Source organism: Sebastes fasciatus, chromosome 15, assembly GCF_043250625.1.
Source record: "Sebastes fasciatus isolate fSebFas1 chromosome 15, fSebFas1.pri, whole genome shotgun sequence".
NCBI lineage: Eukaryota > Metazoa > Chordata > Actinopteri > Perciformes > Sebastidae > Sebastes > Sebastes fasciatus.
This window is the reverse complement of record NC_133809.1, coordinates 11569446-11585842: the sequence shown is the minus strand read 5'-3', so window position 1 is coordinate 11585842 and position 16397 is coordinate 11569446. Positions and strand designations below refer to the sequence as shown.

The 16397-nt window shown below is 42.8% G+C and overlaps 1 protein-coding gene across 3 annotated transcripts in view; it reads left to right on the top strand.

The window, feature by feature from the left end:
* stard9 (StAR-related lipid transfer (START) domain containing 9) overlaps positions 1 to 15294 on the top strand; it is a 47946-nt gene extending 32652 nt beyond the window's left edge. For 2 of the 3 annotated variants that reach the window (XM_074659826.1, XM_074659824.1), the window contains exons 22-32: positions 135 to 6848; positions 6994 to 7197; positions 7293 to 7476; positions 8372 to 8518; positions 8700 to 8799; positions 9037 to 9203; positions 9395 to 9459; positions 9627 to 9829; positions 10987 to 11066; positions 11481 to 11639; positions 12440 to 15294. In XM_074659826.1, the coding sequence (XP_074515927.1) occupies positions 135 to 6848; positions 6994 to 7197; positions 7293 to 7476; positions 8372 to 8518; positions 8700 to 8799; positions 9037 to 9203; positions 9395 to 9459; positions 9627 to 9829; positions 10987 to 11066; positions 11481 to 11639; positions 12440 to 12565 (8149 nt within the window). In that variant the 3' untranslated portion in view covers positions 12566 to 15294. The remainder of the gene's footprint in view (positions 1 to 134; positions 6849 to 6993; positions 7198 to 7292; positions 7477 to 8371; positions 8519 to 8699; positions 8800 to 9036; positions 9204 to 9394; positions 9460 to 9626; positions 9830 to 10986; positions 11067 to 11480; positions 11640 to 12439) is intronic. The other variant, XM_074659825.1, reaches the window with a different exon arrangement.
* The last annotated feature ends 1103 nt before the right edge of the window (positions 15295 to 16397 follow it).

Genomic DNA, 16397 nt, shown 5'->3' with positions numbered 1-16397 from the left:
GCTAATACAGTCCAAAATGTTTCAGCAGTTTCATTTTTTATCTGGCTGATTTGTGGTTACTTGTACCTCCTATTTATAAATATTTTCCCTAAATTTAGATCTTAAATTAGCCTTTCTTTTTCTCTCCTCGACAGACACTTCCTCAAGAGAAACCGATCCACAGAACTGACGTCAAATTCCTCCACAACCTCTGATTCCATCGGCAGCAGGAAGTGGGTTTCGGATGAGTGTCTTCCTCGGGAAAGAACCCAGAGTTGTTCCGCTACGCTATTCTCAGGACAAAGTCAAGCCTGTCTGAGTAGAGTAAGCTCCTCTGAAAATCTCAGACCAGCTGCCAAAGAGGAGCCCCAAGCTCAGCCCTGCCGGGAACGACCAGAAAGAAAACCTCTGCTGCCAAACCGAGACCTGTCTTTTAAGAACAGATCGGATCAGAGCTCACCGGTTACTCTGAAGTCGCCACTTGGAGCTACTTTGCAGCCTGTCAGCAAAGAAAATATACAAGGACCCACAACATGTAAAACCAGTTCTCAGATTGTCCCTTCCTTGAATGTGATAACTCAACCCCATGCTGGTACCAACGGACTGGAAACCATCAGGAAGACTTTCTCTCGTTCTGTTGGGCCCAGGTTAAAAACCGCTCTGTCCAAAGTGTTCAGGAAACCACCATCGGGTGTTAACGGAGGACGAAGCCCCAAACCTCTGGGGAGGATAGCAAGCAAATTTCACTGGAGACAAAGAAGGAGCCTCAAAGATACCAAGATGAGCCGAGGCAAATGTGAAGTTAAAACAGCGGTCTCATGTGAGGAGCTTGACCAAAGGACTGTGTTTGAGCACGTTAAACAGAGGCGGTGGCACAGTACCGAGGCTCTGATGAGCAAGACCAGCAGATGGGTCGAGAGACAGCAGGGATTGATGGGATGGGAGGAAGAGCAGGAAGACAGAGATGAAGGAACGTCAGACTGTGAGAGCCTTTTCTCTCTTGATTCGCTGTCCTCTGCTTATGTGACAGCGCTGGCAGAGCAGCTGAGGCACGAGGAAGCGGCTCAGAGTGAAGCAGAGAGCGAAGACAGTCAGATGTCTAAGGATTCACTGGCTGTGGAGAGGAGTAGGAAACACTCAGCAGTGGAGAAGCTTAGCCACACAGTGATGCCAACTTACTCACTGGTGACAGATTGTTCCCATTCATCCATGCGGCACAATACAACAGCAGAGGTCAGTTTAGACTGTGACAACCGTCAGGTAAACCCGGCAGCGGCGTACTGGAGCCAGCAAAACTCCCCAAAATCAAGACACAGCGGCGCTAAAGGGAAACCTCCTTGCCACAACCCATTAGCAGCAGATTCCAGAGGCAGAGACACTGTACACAAATTGATTGAGGACTTTGGGAACATGCAAACCACTTCAACCATCAGCCCACGCTCCCTGAGCAGCTGCAGTGTGAGGGAGCCAGAAAACATGCTGGCACTCACCGACGCCTGGTCCTCCACTGACGCAGCAGACAGCCCCAGGATTCACGAGGACTCTCTGCCTTTCCAAAGAAAAATGATGTCCAGAGGCGTAGAGAGCAGCAGCAGTCCCAGTCCAACCAGTATGAACCTCTCAGACTGTCACAGCGGATCTAGAAGCTATAGCTCAACATCCACAAGCACTGAGTGTGTAAATGTAACCGTGCAGGAACACAGTCTTGAAATTTCAAGAGGCATATCAGAAACTTTTCAAGACTGTCAGATTCTAACAACACCAGAGGAAGCCCTGAAGGACGTAGGATGTTGTGAAGCGCAATCAGAGGGACAAGTAGAAAATATGGGGAAGGCAGATATGGATACTCAACACTACAGCAGCATCAAAAGTCCAGCTTCCTTACCGACTTTAGATCAAACCGCTTGTGTGTCACCCACTGAGATTCACTACGCTAAACAACAAGCATCACAAGTACAAGTCCTTCATGTGTGCACAGATGTCGCTGACATGGTGGCTGCTGACACTACGATGTCTTCTGACACTGAAATGTGTACGTCAGGAAGTCCTACTAACCAAGGTCAAGTATTGAACGAGATGTCTGACCCTGCACGTGCCTTCAAACCGTCCTCTGAAGATGAGGTACTATGCTGTCTAAAGGGTGCAGCAGAAAAGTTGGAAAATATCGAGTTTGGGAACACCAAATATCTATCTGTTACAAGGGACAACATTTTGGATGAGGCTGAAACCAAAGACATCGAGCAGTACATTGCACTACAGCAGGAGCTTGTTAAATCAGCTTGTAAAAATTCCAGAAAGAGGAACAAAGACCAGCAGGATGCTTTCATGGGCAGCCTGAAAATTCCCAAAAGGAGCAACGGCAGAGAGTTGGTAACTTTCTGCTCCGCACCAGCTGGCAGCCAGGAAGATATTTGGCCTGATGACAATAATAACACCAGTGACTCAAAAGGGGAACAATCTGCCGTGGAAGCTGACAGCTCCGGATTTGATTCTGCTTGTGTTGATGGCAGCGTTAGACAAGACACAGTGGCTTCAGAGGCGTTGCCAGTTTCTAATCCCATGAGCAGGAAACTTGGCCGGATCTTTGAGGACTCTGAATGTGGTGGCAAAAGTCCTCAGAGTGGTACCTCTGTGGGAGAGAGGGAAGCTGTAACAATAAAGGAAGAAGCTGCACAAACAAAAGGAGGGGAATCGCAAATTGATGACCCCAAAAAACATCAAGAAAGTAAGAAACACATATGCAAATCAGATGCTATTTGTAACGCCATTGACCTGAGAATCTCAGAAGTGGTCAAAGAGCACATGAGATTATCATTGATTGGCAGTGGTGATGACAGGAAGAGAAAAAGTCAAAGCTTGTCATCCTCTGTGTGTCATTTTGGATGTAGCAGTGATGAAAATAGATGGACAGAAAGAGAGCTGAGAGATAAAATGAGTGATCAGGTGAAAGAAGGAGCAATCTTCTGTGAACACCTTGCACTGGAAAGGACAAGTGAAAACACAGAGGACAAAAGTGAGCATGTGGCATCACATCTTCCAGCTGAATTGCCGACTAGCCATGAGAGCAACGTGTTTAGATCCACTGAAGTAACACAGATTGACCGAGCTCATAACTTCTCTGATGTGACATCAAACAAGCCAGTAATCGATCATTGTGCTTTCCAAAAGTCCTCTGCCAAAAACAACAGCATCCAATCAAAGAGAGGAGAGTCTGAGCACTCTGGTAACCCCACTTTGCAACCAGTTATTTTGTCCTTGATGAGGGAATCCATTGATTCTCAAGGAAACGCTGTGGAGAAAGATGTTTTGTGTCAAGAAATGAATGATTCAGGTAAACAAAAAGTAACATCGCAACTAAATCCTTTCATCAATGATGCATGCTTGAATGAAGTGGACACCCAGAGCTGTTTGGATGCCCCTGCTGTGAATCCTGAACTTCACCAAATACCCCATGAAACACTTTCCACCACGGGTGATGCGAAAGGAAACTGTGGCTGTAATCATGTAATGGATGTCGGTATGGAAGCCACATCCAGTGTTGAACATAAAGACAGCCATTCGCACAAACAGAACTCACCAAGGACCATTCAACATTTCCAAAATAGTCCTGACACATCTGGAGCCATACAGCTATTATCTGATGGAGGAAGTCTTCAATTCAAACCGCACGGAAGTCACAGCAGCCAGAACACACCCACTGATGATATCGCCTCTATGGCTGTTTCTCCTGGCCGGGATGGAAATGGTGAAACAGTCAACACAGCAGGAGGTAAACCTTGTGTCACAGCACAGGATGAGTTCAGCTGTCAGACTCCTACAAATAACTTGGCTCAGACTTGTGCGGTCAATATGAATTGCCACAACAAATGCCAAAATGCATCCGATTCACTGTGCAAATGTGTGAAGGATACTCCAATTGACAGCAAACGAGATTCTGCCATGAAAAATGACAAAGAGACATCGACTCCAAAGCTCTTCGCAGAGTCAAAATATGAAGCAAGTATGTCTGGTCCACAGGGGAATGCTGTCAGAAATACCAGTTGCTATGGATCTGTGATGTCCAAACAGGTTAAGCTAAACACATCTGGTGATAAACAGGATAATCCTTCTCTTATGTCTACAAAGGCCAAGTCTAAGAGGCTCAGAAAGAGTAAGATCCAGACTCATCCCACCTCTTCCTCTGAGTTCTCTCCCAAGTCATCAGATGAGGATGAGGAGGACATAACCACCAGAGTGCATCACAGCCGTCTCTCCTCTAAATGGGTAAAGCTTGGCGGTCAGAGTAATGGCAAACAAGAAGTCAGACAGGGTAGAAGTAACGAAGCAGATATTTCTACTACAGTGTCAGCGAGCAAAATGAAGACTTGTTCTGCTGGAACTCAGGGCAAAAGTGAAGTTAAAGTAAGTAGAGATTACACCCCAAAAAGACACTCTTTACCCCCTCAAGCACTGTCACAAAGGACAACTGTAGAAAAAATCACCCTGTATGCAAAGAGAAGTGAATCACAACAGGACTCCGCGATGCATTTTGCCTCCAGTGACATCAACCCTTTTTTTCACCAGCGGCAAGGCGGCGACTCAAACCAACACAATTATAATAAGACCCCAGCGTTCGGAAGTGCCGCTGACCTATCCTGTAAATCTCCGCTTTTGAACAGCGCTGAGAAACGTATAACAAGATGCTGCAGCGTTGACAACGGTTTGAACGGGCAGAACTCGCCTTTCTATTCCCATCTGAGCACTTACGCTACCAGCAAGGGGCTCTCCAGCACGCTTAGCAGTATGGAGGATTATAAGGAACAAGGGAACAAAACCTCCCAGCTCTCGCCCGGTCAACAGGCATCTGTTGATATTCACAATCATATAGCCAATCTGACGGTGACCGGCAGTTCTTCAAGTAGCGATGCTCCTGCCGGTTTTGGTAACAACTCCAGTCAGGTGGATGAAATTATGTTTGTGTACTCGTCTGAGCAAGAGTCCCAGGCAAGCAAAACACAGGCCCAAAGGAGGAGGACGTGTGAGCATGGCACTCAAACTGAGCATGGCCTTCAGACGGTAAATATTGGCAACGGCAGTAGTGCTCCGAAGAGGAGAGAGCGGCACAAAAGGAGCAACACTGACGTACCTGCAACACATAAAGTGGACATTAAAGAATCTCCAACGTGGGCCAGTATGGAAAGCATGTCGGCTCACCTCTCAAAGCTGATCGACAGCACCTCCGACCTGCTGGGGGACGTCCAGGGAATGAGAACAGGCGAAGCCCTCAAGTCCAGTCCGAGGAGGAGTTTCAACACGTCAAATATCAGCATCTCTCACAGCGAGTCTAACGACTGCACACAGAGAGACTGCTCGACACAAACAGCCGTAGATGTTGGGATCCAGACGGAGAGGTCTTCAACATCAGCAGCAAAGGAAGTAGCTACTTGTGAAAGGTCCAAATCTCATGAAGTCAATGTGATAGTCAAAGTGATCGGCACTGAGGTTGTTGGTGTATCCCAAGACAAGAATGTGCAACGTGTGGTGAAGAGTGCAGATGAAAAGATGCAGAGCGTGCTTGACCTGAGCTTTAACACTGCAGCACAAAGGTCTGCCTCACAATCAGAGAGTAAAACACCTCCTGTAAAGACGGCAGGTGAATGTCAAAGACGTGTTAAATCTGCTTCTTCTAGAGGCTCAAAGCAAAGCACGCCCGAGGCACTGTGCCACAAAAGTGTTGAAGTCTCCCGCAGATCATCGAAAAACGGCTGCCAAGAAAATCACAGTCCCTCTTTAAGAAATGACCCATTGCTTTCTTTAAAGAAACAAGCTACGTACACAGACCGGGCGTCATCTCCCATACGAACTGTTGGAACAAGATTACGTTTGAAGCAGAAAGGAAACCAATCAACACTAAATACACACCGTTCTGAGAAAGACAACCTTACTGTGTCTTCTAGTAAACAATCGGTGTGCACAACAGTTTCAGAGGATGAGCAAATGCCCAGACAGGTTGGTGATGTTTCCTCTTGTACATCAGAATCTGTATCACTTGAGAAGGTGAGTGAAATGAGCCCTAAAGGCTCTGATAAGTGCTCTATGAGTTCATCACTGGATCGATGTACAGACACCGACAGGAGAAATGTTACCTATAATGACTCCAAATGGCAAATGACCTCTCAGCAGTGGAGAACTTCTACTTCAACAAAAAGGCAGATCGCCATGTCTCCCATATTAAGACCGACTGATGTGCACAAACAGCCGGCTAAAGCGACACATGGAAAGACATCAGGCTACACAAGACCTGAAGATGATTCTGTAGATTTTTGCGTTGATTCCTACAGTCCGTCCCCGGTCAGCAACGGGACTGTTCAACTTCAGGAGGACGACATGGTGTCACTGGCACCCAGCGAGTGCAACACCGACGTCCTCGTGAACATTAAACCCATCACCAGCGTGTCCCCGCGTCAACACCACGAGATATCCCCAGAGGACTTGCCCATGCACAACAAGTTCACCAACTGGTCAGGCATCAACCTTCAACAATCAAAACAATCCAACAAACCGACCACATTTCCTACCAAAGACCGCGACGGGAGCAGAAACTGTGCCGAGTGGGGCGAGATGGAGAGCTACGGCTCAAATGTAGAGTCCACGGCGCAGAGCGACAGAAGGGCGAGAGAGATAGAGAGGCTGCGACAGGAGAGAGAGCAGGTGATGGCGACGGTGAGCCTCAACGCGAACCCGACGCCGCTGACTGTGGAGCTGACAGAGGCCAAGCTGCACTACGGCCTCGGAGAGACGGATACGCTGTTGAAGATGCTGTCCCCGAGGTCCAGAGAAGAGCCGGAGCCACCGACCTCGACGACTACCAAACAGCAGCTGTATGATAGGTAAGGATACAAATGACCCAAATACTCTTTATTTTGATATAACGCCGTTGTCTTAAACTGATTAGGGCTAGGTTTAGTTTTCAAATTGTCAATACTGGTGTCAGCACAATGTTTTTTTTACCCATTCAACAATCTTTCCTCTCAGACACCGCAGGAGTATTGAGGGTTTGAGGCTGGAGAGGGAGGAACGTCTCCTGACTTACCGGAGAGCTCGTAGTCTGAGTCCCAGCAAACATCCTCGCTCCTCTCCGCAAGAGACTGTTTCCTCCTCCAAGGTGTCTGCTGCCATGCCCAGTCGGCGTAAAGAGCACCTACAACAGCTCCGCCAAGAGGTGATAGTCAGCACCAGGTAAGACACTATACCCATACATTTAAAACATAAATGTTTCCAGGTTTAGTGTTGAAAAACTTGACTTAGTTCTCACTGAATTATATAAATGACAGAATACCGAACCCCCCACGAGGAGAGGGCCAGTGTCCGTCTGACATTGAGCAGCTGTTGCGTGACTACAGCCGAGCCCGGGAGGAAGCAAGGACGGAGATTGCGAAGGCGCGAGAACGACTGCGAGAAAGGACTGAGCAGGAGAAGAGGAGGCTTCAGCAGCAGGCCCTGTCTCAGGAAGCCAAGGTCAGTTCTTGTGTCATAACTAATGTCCTCTAATTTTCACAACATTTTAGTTCAGACCCGAGTCAGAAAGAACAAATAGTAATTCTCTGGCCTTAATTCGACTCGCTTAAAGCACCAGATAAGAGCTGATTATTTTTCTATTAATCAAATAATTGTTTGTTCTACAAAATATCAGAAAATAGTGAAAAATGCCCAAAAGTTCTCAGAGCCAAAGATAACTGTGTGAAATTGATTGTTTTGTCTTTGCCAATCATTTAAATACAGAGATTTGACTTTTAATCATTTAAAAGAGAGAAAAACAGCAATTCTTTGACAAGTTTGAACCAGCAGATATTTTGAGTTTTCCTTGATAAATAAGGTAAACGATTACTAGATTATCAAACTGGTCAACGATTGATTTACTTTCGATCGACTAATCTATTAATCGATCAATTGTTTTGGCTCTACATTAAATGGGTTTGATAAGTTATCAATCACAGAAAAAAAATTGTATATATATATTTTTTCCCTCTGATTATATAAGATTACAACTTATTTGCCAATAAATTAGGTTGAAATAGATAAATATGGTTAATACAAGATATTTTAAGTGGATTTTTAGGGTTTTATTCACGACTCAGCAGTATTGCAGATAATTTCACTAGTAGTTGGGGGCAGCTGTAGCTCAGTGGTTAGAGCAGGTCGTCCTTTAACTACAAGGTCGTCCTTTAATCCCTGGTTCCTTCCCAGCATGTTGAAGGGTCCTTCATCGAGATACTGAGCCCCAAGTTGCTTCCCAGGCGCTTTACAGCAGCCCACTGCTCCTACAATGCTTAGGATGAGTTAAATGCAGAGGTATGACGAATGTAATCAAGTTTACGTTTTTATTTATCTCCCATGTCCCTGTGTGGGGTAGGATGACCTGAGGCATCGGACAAGAATCAGTAACAGCACCTTGTGCACAGGATCCAGCCTGAGCCTTTCCTCTGGACCAACGTCAGGGTACAACAGCGGCAACACGGCCCAGCTACAGCACGGCAACAGACCACTTCTGACAGGACAGGTTGGTACACTAATGTTAACAAATTACAGTGGATTGAGGTTAAGATAAAATAGATTAAAGAATTTACAACTAAAAAACCCAAGACTGTAAATAGAATGTTTTTTTCAGAGCATATAGCTCATCTTTATGAATTTGTTCAGCAACACAGAGGGTAACTGTGTTGTTACTGTTTTTCCTTCAGGTCACAGGGTTCCAGGATGAAGGGCTGAAGGTCAGGACACGTCCTCCTATATGTGGTCTGCAAAGTGTGAAGTCACAGAGAGCCTGGCTGTCTGCCCATGGTAAGAACTGCACTGTGATTCACAAAACACAAACAGTTGTGGGCAAAAGTATGCTCAAATTGTCTTTAATAAAAAATGTTCCAATGAAAAGCATCATTGACATCATTTTAAATTTAGAAAGTAATATACAGTGTATGATTCCAAAGTAGTTTTCCCCTTGTCCGTCACTGATGTGACACTGAACCCCCCTCTGCATTCTCTGTAATGACATCCCATGTTAACCATGTGTTTTGCTAGATGTCCGCCATGAGCCTCCGGTCACCGGGTTCGAGCCCCTGATGACTTCATCTCCATCACCCCCAACTTGTTCACGTCAACGCACCGCCTCCTTTGGCTCCTCTTCTACCATATCCACAACATATCAGGACATCACATCTAGTCTCTTTGGTCGAGCTCTGGCCGAGGTAACAGACCTGAGTTTAGAGCTGATTTAAAGAATATGTCTTTGCTGTGCAGACTGCTTTTTTATCTCAGTAAAAACACCCAACACCCAGCCTTTTAAATGCCAATGTTATTGACTAAACATAATGATTGTCCCTGTTTTAATCTACTCTTTCAGACGGTTGTATTTAAGTGCAAATTTCTTTCTCCACAGGTGCGACTAGCTTCCTCTGGGGATTTGAGCAACCTGCTAACGGGCAAGGCCACAGCAGGCTGGAGGTGAGCTCAGTCATTCTCTTTAATAAACACATTCAAAAATGATCTACCTTCAAGCCAAGGATTTCCTCTCTGTGTGAGATTAACCAGCTGCAAATTGAAGGCTTAATTTAAAAATCACAAATATCCTTCATTTGCTAAAGTCTTACAGTAAGTCTGTGTTTATTTAGGCACCAGGGAGAAGAACGGGGTATCCAGGCTTACTACAAGCCCTCCTCCAGCCCGTCTGTCCACGGTTTCCTTGGGGCCGGCGAGCTGGATAGACCTCTGGAAAGTCTGTGGAACATAATCTGCCAGCTGTCCAAGAGCCACATGTATAATCAGTCGGTCCGTTCTGTCTGGACACGACCACTAGATGACAGCACTCAGCTGGGTGAGCTACCATGTCTGCTTAGTCTGTAATATCCTCACACGGTTTCTATACATTACTGCATACAAGTGGTGGAATAAAACAAGTAAGTTTAGTCAAGACCTATAATTAAGTGCAAATTTGAGGTATATGTACCTTACTTAAGTATTTCCACTTTATACTTCTACTCTGCTGCAATTCAGCGGGAAATTTCACCACATTAATCCGACAAATATGTATTTTATGTAAAATTTTAATTTATAAAATGGATATTTTTGGAATAAACTACCCAACCGTATATAAAATAGTTCAAATTGGCTCCATCTCATCCAACTACAAAAGTAAAATGCTACTTACACATTAATTGATCACTAATAATTCATAATATAATGTGTATATATATTTATAAAATCAGTTTTCTGCATTGAGCATTTTTACTTTTGATACTTTAAGTACATTTTGCTGATTCTACTCATACTTTCACCTAGGTAACATTTTGGATGTTGTAGTTTTACATTGTGTTATTACTACTTTCTCCACCACTGGTTAGTACAGAGTTGCTCGAATGTGAGGTGATGCATGTTAATAATGTTGTAAGCAGATTTTCTGAAATCCCAGTTAATGTTATAATCAGTAGACCTGAAACATTAAGATTAGATACTCATTAAGGGAAGTAGCAGTTTATAAGATACTCATAAATACTAGTTATTTGCAAAGTGAGCTTCATGTGATGGAAGAGTTTACCTTGCAAATAATATTTGTACTGTTGCAAGAATATAAATAGAGTAAAATATTTATATTTTTGTCTTTGCTGCAAAACTATTTTTATTTTTGCAAGGTGTTTAAGGAGCCTCTGGAGCGTCTGCAGCCATTAGCTATGTATAGTACAGCACAGTACACAGTCCCATTCATCACTGACTAGCTTATTGTATTGCATGACCAGCTCCATTCTCACACCTGCAGTATGTGGCAATTTAATACCTTTGCAACGTCATCGGGCCTCATATCTTTATAGAAAAATGTGTCATTTTGCCTTTTTTTTTTTTTATTGTTGAGAAATAAATTGCCTTCTAAACTTGTTTAGCAAAAAAGTTTGGTGCTATTGCTTTTTATATTTTCTTTTATTTCCAGGTTTTCATCAACCATTGTTTTCCTATTTGACACATTGTCTTTCTGTTTAGTTTATATTCTAACAGATCCGTCCACCTGCCACCTCAGCCAGCCGCGAGACTTCTGCTGCATCAGCACCGAGTCCAAACAGGTAAGCACAGCTGCAAAATCAACCAGCCGGTCCTGATGATTACTGCTAGTCGCCCTTGTATAAGGTCCACTGAGCATTTGCAGCACGGTTGGATACAAAATCACACTTTAAATTCCATTTACTGTCATATTAGTTTGGCAGGAAACAAGTATCGGACAGTGCTGTCTTTTTTAATGAAGGCCAGTTTATGATGAACAGCGTGGCATTGAGTGTGACATCCACAAAATGTAAAACATACTATTTGGAAATTCCTGCTCAGAGAAACAACATTGAGCATAAACAACACTGACCCAGAGGCGGGGGGCGTGGAAGAAACCTGTTTGGTTATCAGTGTCAATGTACAGTTGCCTGATCAAAAGGCTGCGCTGCCTGTTTTATCAATGTGTTTTTTTTTTTTCTTTCGCTCTGCCTCAGGGTGGCTTGTGCGTGCTGGCGATGCAGTCTGTGTTCGAGGAGTCTCTGCCTCGTCCCAGTGTGGACGCCGTCCGAGGGGAGATGATGCCCAGTTGCTGGATCCTGCAGCCAATTAGACGTCGTGGACAGGAGGCCACCAGGGTCATCTACCTGCTGCAGGTGAGATACGGTTGCTATAAACTAATCTGTCAGCTAAAATAGGATTTGTGCTCACAAGCAACACAGCTACATTTTTAACTGCCAGTAAAAGCATGGATGTTTGTGTTGATCGTAGACGGATAATGGTCGTCAGTGTGAATGTGGAAGTCTCAAAACATTTGTGTGAAAATGCCTCTGACACAGGCTTTGAGAAAAAAGTAGCATTCACTTCAGCACAACTTCCGAAATGTGCAGGAGTTAAAACCCAGCTGGCATTAGCTGGTGGCTTAATAATTATGAAATAAATAAACTAAGATTTCTTGTATTGTAATCAGTTGAAATACATTGTTCAAGAAAAATCTGATTTCAGCCAGGAACCATGCAAAGAGTGCCCATCTACAGCCGACTTAACAGCTCACCATTAGCAGGCCTAAGTCTTTGTGAAATTAACATCATAGAGCAGAGGTTTATTGTTGGAACAGCTGGTAACAGCACAGCCCAGTAGCTGGTAAATTGCAGGTTAAAAGGCATCCAGCCGTCTTGTTGAAGTTTTCCTGAAAAGTTTTTAAGATTATAACCTATATTTTAATGGAGTTTTGACGACTCTATTTTCAACATGTAACATGTACAGGATCTCCTGGATATGTTTTTTGTCAAAAGTAAATTCTGTTACATTCATAGTGTTACTGTGCAGGCTAATAAGTGAGATACCACCACAGTAATGGCTGTTTCTTTATTCTGCCTGCCACTCAGCTTTGTCCTTACAAATATGCAGTGCTACGTGTGAAAGAGGGGTCATCTATCATGTTGTTTTTCTCCAGGTGGACTTGGGAACGCCATCCTTCCCTCACCGACTGTTGAACACTGTTGCCAGGAGACAGGCAGCTGTCATCGCTGATCTTGATGCTTTCCTCACCAAATCCACAGGACTCATGAAGTCGCATTAGCAGTGAGCACTTAGACTCTCCAGCATGGAGTTGGTCTGTCTTTTGAATTTGCACCTGACGTTTATTTTACTTGACTATTTTTTTTTTTAATTCCAAGAGCACTGTTATATTGTTTCCCAGTTACAAAGTTGAAGCAGCTTATTTTATATATATGAAGGTATTTTTTGATAAAATATTGAAACTGTATTTTTATATTTGTGATGTACATGAACGCTTTTAACAATCATAATCCTATTTTACCAAAGATTGTTTAGAAGTCTAAAGAAATGACACACTGTCTTTAGGTTAAGACAGCTTGATAATTAATTATCCAAGGCTACAAAGTTTCCCCACCTAATCGATTCATTCATGTGATGAAATAGGTTCATTATAACCTGATAAGTCATCTAACTCCCTTAATACCTGTTAGCAATATGGTGTCTATTGATTTCTACCATATTGTAACGTGGACAGCCAAGTTAACATGGTCAACATCACAGCTAGAGAACCTTTAAATTGAGGTTAAATAGTCAGATAATCAAAGGTTACACTGATTTGATGTATATTTACTACGCAAGTGTGTTTACTTTCTATCTATGACAGATAGATGCAGCCAGCTTTGTTGTTAAAGGGACATGTCAATGCACCTGAGATTAAAACCAGAAGGCAGCATCACTTTGTTCCAGATCTGGGTTTGAGCAGTTTTTGCAAATACTTTCGTTTCAGCCTACGTGGATAGATGATGAGGGGCGTGTGCCAGATATGACAATAAAATGAGAGCTGGAACACTTCTTACAAATGAAAGTATTTGAAGGTCAGTTGAGTTTATTTCTTGTGAACGTCAACTGAGGTGATTTGTCCTTAAAAGGTGAACCACATCCAAACATACGAAGGAAGTATTTGCAAACACTGTTAAACCCTGATTTGTTACAGTACATATACAGTATGTACATATATCATCAGACACTGCATATTTTAACCACTCAAAAGACCTTAATTATTCCACAGTTTTGCAGCAAAAATGTATGTAAGGGACTGTACAAAAATTATTTCGGTGAGGTAGTTTGACTTTTTTTGGGGAAAGCAGGATAGACTATATATGAAGATGGACGACGCATCTCCACTTCCTCCCATTGTACAAAAGTGAAGCCAAAATATCCCGGATACAGGAGCTAACATCTTGAGATTTTGACGTAATTTGGAGCCAGAGTCTGCACAATAGTGATCGGGTGGTGGAGCCACGATATCGAGGTCCCGCCCACACATAGCATCAAATAAGTAATTAAAACCAAACTTATTAGAAAAATGAACACTTGAACATACATCGGCGTGATAAGAACTACCTAAAATAACAGAAACCATCTTTGGGAAAAATTTATTTAACCCGTACTTTGACTTTTTAGTTTACATGGAGGAGGCGGGGCTTATGACCTATACTGCAGCCAGCCACCAGGGGGCGATTGGGATGTTTTGGCTTCACTTTTGGGGTGCAGTCATGTCATTCATCTTTATATACAGTCTATGGGAGTGCAGGAGAGACACTGTTTTTTTTCCCATCCTGAATTTTATTTCAGCCTTTCTTTGACATATAATTAATAGCTACATAAATGGTTACAATAAAAATATATTTTTTTAAAGGTTTAAGGGCGGGTCTTTTTTTGACAAAGTGAAATATAAGGTTAAACTACCCCAATAATTTTCCTACAGTCCCTACGCTATATGTGTTGGATAGTAAGGTGGCGTATTGAAGGAATCCTAAGAATTATTTAGTTACTCTTCAGTCGTTATTTGTAATGTATGTAGCACTGCACATTTGAAACCACTCAGCAGCACTCTGTCGCTGCAAGAAACCAAATAGTTTGAAAACAGTTTTGTAGTTTTGGTGAGTTGGAAAGTCAAGAACTTTTTGGATATAAAAAGTCAAAGGGCAAGTAGGCAGAGAGGGGATTGAATCAGAGAACCAGAGCTCTCTGGTTCAAGCCCCTGTAATTAGCAAGCATTTGGCTTGCTGAAGTGTCCTTGAGCAAGTTACTGAAGATCCAGGGATGACCTTGAGCTGACCTTGACCTCTGGACTCCCTTTATTTAAAGGTGCAGTAAGATATAGACACAGTACGGTACCCTGAATCTGGATAAGCTGAGTTTTAAGGCCTTTAGTTCTCACCTGTTTCTGAAGTCCATTGTATTTATTTAGTTCCTCTTGCCTCCTGTTTGAAATGCTGTTGAATGTGTTTTATAGTTGTGATGGGGTTATATTTTACGAGCAGAGCACGGCGCTGTGTTTACAGCCTCTTGCACAAAACTGTTAATGCATTTATTAATGTTGCGTATTAAAAAGTGATTTTGTTTTTGTTTTGTAAAGTGTTGAAGCTATGCAGACGCTGATCAAAGGCAGGACTGTTCTCAGTCAAAGCCGGGTCAGCCGTATCCAGATATGAAGCCATATTATTTACCGTAGTTGAAGGTTCAGAGGACTGTTTTTGGCAGCGCTCAGTTTGTGACTAAAGATGTTTCCGGGGGAACCAAAGAGAAGAAAGACACAAATATTGAAGACACAGTGAAGGAACACTGTCACCACTTTTTGTACTGATATATATTTTTTATTTCATTTTGTAAAAAAGCATTGTTATTTATGTTTTGAAGATGTCTTGTAAATGTATTTTTATTATAAACACCCTGCTTCCTGTTGCTAATGAGATGTGGACCATGTGTTTGGCCATTTTTTATGAATACAATACATATTTAAAGTGACTTGTTGTTTCTCCAGTTCTTCTAATCATCCGTTTGTGTGAAGGCCTGTTCCCATAATTTTCCCTAAGTGTCAACAGAATCTTAAATTCCTAAATTTAATAATTTGCAATAAGACTAAGTAGACTTGGATATTGAACTTCTCTATCTTTAGTGTCTGGAGTGTCAAACTGTCAAGTATCAAATGTTACAGTGATTCGTCCTCTTCTTTCCCTATTTTACTTACTCAATGCTTTTGTCATGCCTCCGCGATGGCGAGCCCTGACTGTAGGGCTGGAGACCACCCCCATATTTTCGGGGTTGTCCATCCGTCCCATTTTCGTAATATTTCAAGAATGCCTGGAGGGAATTTCTTCAAATTTGGCACAAACGTTCACTGGGACTCAAGGATGAACTGATCAGATTTTGGTGGTCAAAGGTCACTGCAACCTCACGTCCGTCCCATTCTCGTGATAATCTCGGAAACGCCTTGATCAAATTTTGTCGAGTTTGGCAGAAATGTCCACTTGGTCTCAGGGATGACCTGATTAGAATTTGAAGGTCAAAGGTCATTTTGGCCAGAGCTCAAGAACTCATATGCTAATAATTATGACAATTTCACACAAATGTCTAACAGGATTTAATGGTGAAGTGATGACATTTTGGACAGACATGGATGTAAACTGCATCTTCACTGGTTGGCGGAGGCATACGGCTGCGAGGCAGTAAGTCTAGTTATTCATATTTCAGAAGGTTTGTCTTCTTTTGTTGAAATGGGGAAAAAAAGCTGTTTAAAAAATGTTTTTTTTTCTTTTTTTTTCTTTTTTGGTATTGATAATCAGGTATTGTATCAGCACCATTATATAAAACATGTTAAACGGTACCCAGCCCTTATTCTAAGTGGGCCACACCTTTTTTAAAACATTTTTATTTTTAATAGTCAGAAAAAAAGCATAAAATGTAAAATATTCAAGCAAAGTTACCTCCCACCTCTGATGTCAGATTATCCAACAGGTGTTTTCACAGCTTGTTATTGATGGATATCAATCAATCTTCAATCAAGCTTTATTTGTATAGCACCTTTCAAACAAGTCAAATGCAATTCCAAGTGCTGTACAGATGATTGA